Source organism: Artemia sp. Qi Xiang Cuo, chromosome 8, assembly GCF_049724085.1.
Source record: "Artemia sp. Qi Xiang Cuo chromosome 8, ASM4972408v1, whole genome shotgun sequence".
In the NCBI taxonomy this organism is placed as follows: Eukaryota; Metazoa; Arthropoda; class Branchiopoda; order Anostraca; family Artemiidae; genus Artemia; species Artemia sp. Qi Xiang Cuo.
The window spans coordinates 56,416,970-56,424,899 of NC_142801.1; the positions used below are offsets into that span (position 1 = coordinate 56,416,970).

Sequence of the window (7,930 nt, forward strand, 5' to 3'; positions counted from 1 at the left end):
ATTTTATATAATAGAGTAAAAAGAACATGAAAATAAAACTTTTCTGCCCTCTGGACATGCTTTAGGTCTATTCATACCTGAGAACCCTTGTTAAACCGTTGAAAACTGTTGAATATCTGAAAGCTTTCTTTTGGTAGTTTCAAATTATGAAATCTTTTTGTCTCTACCGCATTTTTTTCGGTTTTGTTATGTTGAACCATGAAAATAGCAAAAGGAAAGTAATTAGTTAAATTTAGTAGTGCATTTTGTCCATTAAAAACTGAAACATCAACAGTCTGCTACTTCCCAAAAACGAGTACACCTTAAAAGAAAAGCTGCCGTCTTAAGCTCTTTGGTGCCATGTGTTTTTAGCTTGTTTTTTGCTAATCTTTCGCCCATATCTTCCTGCTAATATTTCCTTACCAGGCGATAAGCGCATGAGACTTGAAATCTTTTGTACGTGAGGACTGAAGTGCCATTTCTGGTTTTACTGGTTTTTGGCTTGGAACGGAATTTATTGGTGCAACTTTGTGAGCTCAGCGAAGATTCGAACCAGCATCAAATGGTTACTTAGAGAAATCTGGAGGAAAAATACTGGAAGCGTCAGATGGTTTGTATCCAACCCAGTAGTGCACGCCCGGCCGAAGCCAGAGAATCAGCAGGTTGGTACCTTCGTTATGCAGACCATTATCAGGTGGTTGCTAGATGCCAACCACCACCAAAAATTAAATCTCCTCTGAGCACTGAGCACAAGAGCACTGGTCAGATTTAACAAGATAGCATGGGTTGCTTCGTCTCAAGGCTTTCGACTCTGAATCTCTGCGTTGTTTAAAACTCTTTAAAAAGGTCAAGTGTAACCTCCAGGTCTTGGAGGTAAGTTTAGAAATCTGTAAGGTAAGTCTAACGCTGGTAACGGGTCTAACGGAGGTTGGTAAGTATAACGGTGTGTAAAATGTGGCTGTTGAATCGTGACCATTATATTCCATGGATAAGCACAGCTATTATTCTTTTTTCTCACCCCCCCCCCCCCCATCTCCAGTAATAAAGGCATAGACCAGAAATGTCCCAGTAAATCAAGATTTAATAAATAACAAATTCTACCCCTCCCCCTTCCCTAGAACTGATTCTATTATTGTCTGAAGGTTCAATTAGTTAGGATGTTTTGGCATTAAAATGCATTCTTTGATGCATCTACCCCTTCCCACGTACAAAATGATCCACCACATTGAATGTCAAGTAATAAACGACGCTATTAGAAAATGAATCAATGCTTCAACGCTAGCTCCTCTTCTGACCCCGCTTCTATGTGGTGCTGTTATGGGTCCCATCTCTGAGAAAAACATGCATTGCTGTTTAGATACCTTTGTTGTGAGGTAGCTTGATCGGTCACATTGGGCCAGTGGCTTACGATTACTTGTTTGATGAGATTTTACTAATGTCCTTTCTTCGTTTTGTAGTTTTTGGACGCACCATAAGGCAATCTAACTATGAAACTGCAAAAAAAAAAAATGTTTCCTTCAACACGACACCAAAAGCGAAAAATAAGATAGATAGACAACAATGGGTAAATTCCATTGGACTGGTAATTAAACAGCTGAACTCTGATAAATTAGAGGAATCTGCAACTGAAAAGATGATCGGAAATCTTGTCCATAAGGTTGATGCTGTCGAAGCAACTAAAAGAATAATAGAGAAATATTATAAAGGACAACAGGAAGCTATTGCAGAAATTCAAAAAACTCAGAAAGAAGGAGCCATTGTGGCCAAAGTCCATGCTTTATATGAGAAAGCAAAAGTTCAACACATGTCTACGAAAGTTGCACTGAAAGCTGGTGTAGACTTTTATGATATGATTATAAAAAATAAGGGACTAATGAGTCATGATCAGACAAGTGGTGAGAAAGAACTATTAAGTCAGGTACATCAAGAGCTTAAAGAGTTAGAGCAAACACAGCTCGATACCGAAAGAGAAACAAGTGCATTAACGCCAGAATCACCAAATGCCTTTGAAAAAACACCTTCAGAGTCTAGAGATGACAAAAGTAGTGAGAAAGAACTATTAGGTCAGGTACAACAAGAGCTTGAAGAATTAGAGCAAACACAGCTGGATACCAAAAGAGAAGCAAGTGTATTGACGCCAGAATCATCAAATGCCTTTGAAGAAACATCTTCAGAGTCTAGCGATGAATTTTATGACGCAAATGAAGACGTTACGTTTGAGGTGAGGACTCCTTGCAGTAAACAAAGCTTATCAAAAAGTTCATTGCAAGCACAAGATAGTTGTAAAAAGCTAGTTGAAATTGAAACGAATTCAAGCATTAGTAATAAAGAAAATGGAGATGAATCAAAAGTAACAGACCAATTGATTGAACCGATTGAACAAGCCCAGCTTGTCTCGATTCAAAGTAGACTAACGCTCCAAGGCGATGTTTGTCCTGCTACTATAAGCCCTGCTAAAAAGCCCCAAAGAAGAAGTCGAATACCTGACAAGCCTTATTTTCCATTAAACCTATGGCAACTTATTCAACAAAATTTGGGAAAATCACTATTCAGTATCAAAATGCCAGTTAACTTCAATGAACCATTATCTATGTTACAAAGGTTAACTGAAGAGTATCAATATAGTGACATATTGGACAAAGCTGCAACAAAATCAGACAGCTGTGAACAATTAGCCTACGTAGCTGCATTTGTTGTTTCTTGTTACGGGACAACAAGTTTTCGAACCACGAAGCCTTTTAATCCCTTACTGGGAGAAACATATGAGTGGGATAGAACAGATGATCTTGGATGGAGATGTGTCTCAGAACAGATATGCCATAAGCCACGTACTGCTGCTCTGTATTGTAAGAGTAAAAATTGGGATTGTCACCAAGAATTTTCGGTAGGCGATTCAAAAATTTCGGTAAGTGGATCGATAAAAATAGAACCGAAAGGAGACACCCACTTAAAATTCCCCGCTACTGGAAACCATTATGTATGGGGTAGAATTAAAACTGCAGTACACAATATAATGATTGGTAAGCTGTGGATTGATCATTATACTGACAAACTGACAAAACTGACAATTCTGAATCATAAAACTGGGGAAAAATGTTTGCTAGAATTTGAGCAATATAAGTATTTCAGTCAGTCGGAGGGGAAACAAGTTACAGGTAAAGTTTTGAACGTGAAAGATGAAGTTGTTTGGACCCTTAATGGAACTTGGGATAAGAAATTTGAAGCCGAAAAAGTCGCCGGAGAGCCTTTTAAGAAGCATGTACTTTGGTCGGCCGAATTTCCACCTAAAGAGGCAGAAAAGTATTATAATTTCTCAGAATTTGCATGTCAGATGAACGAGATAGAAGACGGAGTTGCCCCAACTGATAGCAGAAATCGACCTGATCAAAGACTCATGGAAGACACTCATTGGAATGAAGCCAGTGCGAAGAAGTATTGGCTAAAGGACAAACATAGGGAAATTAGGAAAAAAAGAGACGAAGAAGAAAAACGTGCTAAAAAAGAGGGCAAGTCTTGGCCTGAGTACGAACCAGTTTGGTTCAAGAAACAAATGGATCCTGTAACTAATTCATTGATGTATGTATATAAAGGTGGCTATTGGGAATGTAAGGAAAATAATGATTGGACTATCTGCCCCAATGTTTTCCATGTTGGTTCCTAGTGATATATTTTGTTGGGTAAAAATTGAATTACTTTTCTCACGCATAGCCTTGGGGGAGGGGGGAATTAAACCCCTTTTTACCCTTGGTCCGAAATATGAATTATATTTATCATTTTTTATTGCCCTGTATCTTTTTCATTTATTTTATTAATTTGGTATAGCTTATCATTACTGCCTGTTTACCACGAATAGGCCATCTTTTAGCTCGGGAAACAGTTGGGTTCCCTTGCAAATGGAGTTGTAGCATCACTTGCAGGTAGTTTCAGCCTTTGGCATTCAAAACTGAACTGTTATTTTGATTAGTCATGAAGCTGTTATTACTATGTGTTAATATGTTGAGTACACTCTTTCAAAATATAGATACAATTTAGCCTTTATAGAAAAATAAGGAATTGATAAAAATTTGACAGATTCTGTCGACATCACAGACTTCTTCCTCTGGAATTTCAGTTTTGAGTCATTGTTTTCCAGATTGTTTTCAGTCATCAGACGACACCTGGTGGGGGATTTGGGTCCTGGCCAAAAATATTTAGTACGTTTTTTCTTTGTCAAATTGACCTAAACTTATTTTTATACATGAACTAACATTTGATAGACATTTAGGAAATTTTCACCCTTACACTAGAAAAATCTGAAAAAACTTCGAAAAACATGGAAAATATGGGGAAAACTATTTAATATTTGTTTCACTTCGCTTAACTGATATGATCAATTTTCTCTGATACTTTTTTAAGCATAAAATATAGCTATATTTAGAAGTCATGTGTACATCGTATAAACCTGGTACTTTAAATTGACAAAAAATGGGTTGGTGCTATTACCTGTAAGATTGCCCCACTTATTTAGGGCTAAAAAGTGGTAGCGTGTTATAACTGAGGCGTTTTGGTAAGAATCGGTACTCAAAATCCAGTGACAACTAGACTTATTATTAAATAGAATAAAAGGAGAAAATATTGCAATTCTTATTATTCTAAACTCTTCCAATATGGTCTCTTCTGGGTTGGCTAATCATATATTGTGTGTGTGTCCGTTGTTCAGAAGATTTACTCTATAGCTCACGTCGTTCACCGAAAATAGGCATTATTCTAGTTTTAAGGCTATCAATACTTCTAATTGAAAGCGTTACACTTGAATAGTTAGGCAAGGCTTAATTTCTGAGGTAACTTAGATCCTTTAGTACAAATTATTGTTTCTCGGAAAACTAGGAATAACCGTATTTGATTAGATCTCAGTTTATTTGTTTAACCTAAACCAAGATATCCTATATTTATATCTTGTAAAATACATTAGTGAAAAAATACAAATGAAAATTACAAATGAAAAAATACTGAAATACTGAAAATACTAAAAAAATACAAATGAATGTGCATTGTCAGTTTAATATACATATACTGATATTTAGTATTCAAAATGTTAAAATTATTTGATTTATTAAAGTTATAAAAGTAAAAACATTTATATTTTTTTCAGTAGAGTGAAAATTTTATTCAGGCCTTGGGAAGGCATAGGGGTTTTGCGCCCAACTTATGTTAATTTCTGCTCGTTTTGAGTTTTAATCGGTTATTTATTTTAATTTTTGTTCTTTTTGGGTTTCATATATTTATCGATGCTAATTTGTGGTAGTTTCGAGCTTGGTAGATTATTTGATTTTATTTTTGCTCATTTTTTGTTTAATGGAATTCTTAACTATTCTTGGAAAAACTTATTTTGTGGAAAAAGTTTTTTTAATTAATTTCTTTTCGTTTTATATTGACATAGTCTTTTCAGGGGAAAAGAAAATAATACTTTAAATCTTTTCGTTTTTTAAGACTTTATAGTTTGGCCTGCTATTTGTATGCTGCAGTTCACTTTCAGAGTTCAAAGTGTAAAGAGCCAAACCAGTTTAAAAAGGATTGTAATTTGAACTATTCAGATAGTGATTTCATTGTTACGAAATTAAATATACCTGAATGCATCCATACAGGTAGTTTCGATTGCATCCTAACCTAGTTATTGCGTGATTTCAAGTGTTCATGAAAAAAAAGTTTTGCGGATAATAACAGCAGGATAATCGTTTATCTGGAGAGATTTGGCAAATTAGGAGCTGAATTTTACAAAATGTTCGGGATTTAAGCTGTTTGCCGTGGCTTAATTGACGGCCGATTTAGAAAATTGCACGTTTTGCTCCACGTGGGTAAAATAAGGAGCTCTCAGGGTGAGCACATTCTTTTGTATACTATAAATTTTTCTGCAAGGTTTCATTGAAGATGACAAAAAAACGAAAGAAGCAACAAGAACTTGACAGTTCAAACATCTCAAATGTTCCTTCACGAACATCGGTGGAACAAATGTCAATCAAATCGTTTGCCGACAAAAAAGCTATTATTTTAGCAACAGTAAAGGACAACTCAACTGTTCTGCAAGGTCTAATTGATAGTATGAAAACAGTGGAAAACCGATTACTGGAAGTGGAAAAATCTGTAACGGATTCAAATAAGGAAGTTTCCGAATTAAAGCAGCGAATTTCTGCCATAGAAGATGAGGTGTCAAATCTAAAGGTGCAAATTTCGGTTTTGGCTAATGAAAATGGGAGGTTAACAACCAGGTTGTCTGCAGTTAATCATAATCTCCAGCGAGTAGAAAGTAAAGAAACTCGCAAGAACGTGATTCTACGGAATGTTTCGGCAAGCGATATGGAATCAGCCAAAAATGTGTTTGAGACGGATGTTAAAGACGAGTTGGAATATGAGCAGAACTGCGATTTCTCGGTTTTGGAATATGGAAAGGAGAAAAAATTTATCAAGATTGAGATGCATGGTATAGAGACTCGACTGGCTTTGTTGAAGAACGCTAAAAAACTAAATAGAAAAGCTGTCATGAGCTTTTCAAATATTTATTTGACGGAGAATATGCCCCTTTCGTTTAGAGAAACTCGTCAGAAATTACTAGCACTTAGAAACAAAATTAACGACTGTCAAATTCGCGAATTGGACGTTTGAGTTACAAAGTCAGTGCGACCTCTTTTGTGCATTCAACGTCATGCAAATGCTCCTGTGGATAAGTATAAGATGGAACAGATCCCAGACAATTTTCTAAGAAATATAGTGATCAACAGTAAAAATGTTCATATACCAGAATAGCCTATGCCTTATGAAAGTATGCACGAGTGGAGTGCATCAAGGGAGGCTTGGAAGGAAAAAAAATTGAATTGTGTTGTGAAAAATGAAGTTGGTTGTTTTGTTATTTATTATTATTTTTGTTATTTATTTATTGTAGTGGTTATAATATGAGGTTACAAGTTTTTTTTCTTTCTTAGTTTTAATTTATGAGATGGAAATAATAAGTGTTTATGTTCGTTATTATTTCATTTAGTTGGTGTGTTATAATTTCTTATTTGTCTGATTTTGTTGCCTGATTTCTGGGGGGGCCCCTTTTTTTTCTTTTTTTTGATTTAGTAGTTGGTGATATATATATATATATATATATATATATATATATATATATATATATATATATATATATATATATATATATATATATATATATATATATATATATATATATATATATATATATATATATATATATATATATATATATATATATATATATATATATATATATATATATATATATATATATATATATATATATATAATTTATATATATATATATATATATATATATATATATATATATATATATATATATATATATATATATATATATATTACTTATAAATGACACTAAATGTAGTGATTTCTTTTCAATTGAGCCCTAAAGTGTCTCTCTATGATGTCTTAGTTCCCTACTAGTGGCGAATGAATAAATGCAGAGAAGAGGAAATGATGGGCGAAGTGTTAGAATTATGTTGTCATTGTTGCCAATGGGAAATTGTGAATTTCCTTGTTTTTATTAATATATTTCAGATTTTTGGGGCGTTTTTTCCCTTTTTTGATAATCAGGCAAATTTTCTCAGGTTCATAGCTTTTGATGGGGAAATGCTAAAGATTTTTTTCTTAGTTTTAATTTATGTGATGGATGTAATAAGTATTTATTTTTATTATTATTACATTTAGTTGTTGTGTTATAATTAGCTAGGTTAGGTGCTAAAAAAGAATGATGATAGTAACGAAAAAAGAAAAAACATGGAAAAGTGATTCAGGAGTGTTTCTTAGTTTTATTTATATTAGTGTTCGAGTTTTTGATAGTTCATATAGTGAAACTTCGCCGACGGGCTTCGCAGTATATGGTTATCATGTTACGATAAATGTCAGGGATTAATGAAAACTTGGCACTAATAGAAAATAA

The 7,930-nt window shown here is 34.0% G+C and overlaps 1 protein-coding gene across 1 annotated transcript; it reads left to right on the forward strand.

Annotated features, from left to right (window-relative positions):
* Window positions 1-1,612: 1,612 nt before the first annotated feature.
* On the forward strand, window positions 1,613-3,640 carry LOC148949592 (oxysterol-binding protein 1-like). The gene has a single exon (XM_089092735.1). It carries the CDS (start codon window positions 1,613-1,615, stop codon window positions 3,638-3,640), a length of 2,028 nt encoding a protein of 675 aa, XP_088948861.1.
* Window positions 3,641-7,930: the final 4,290 nt, after the last annotated feature.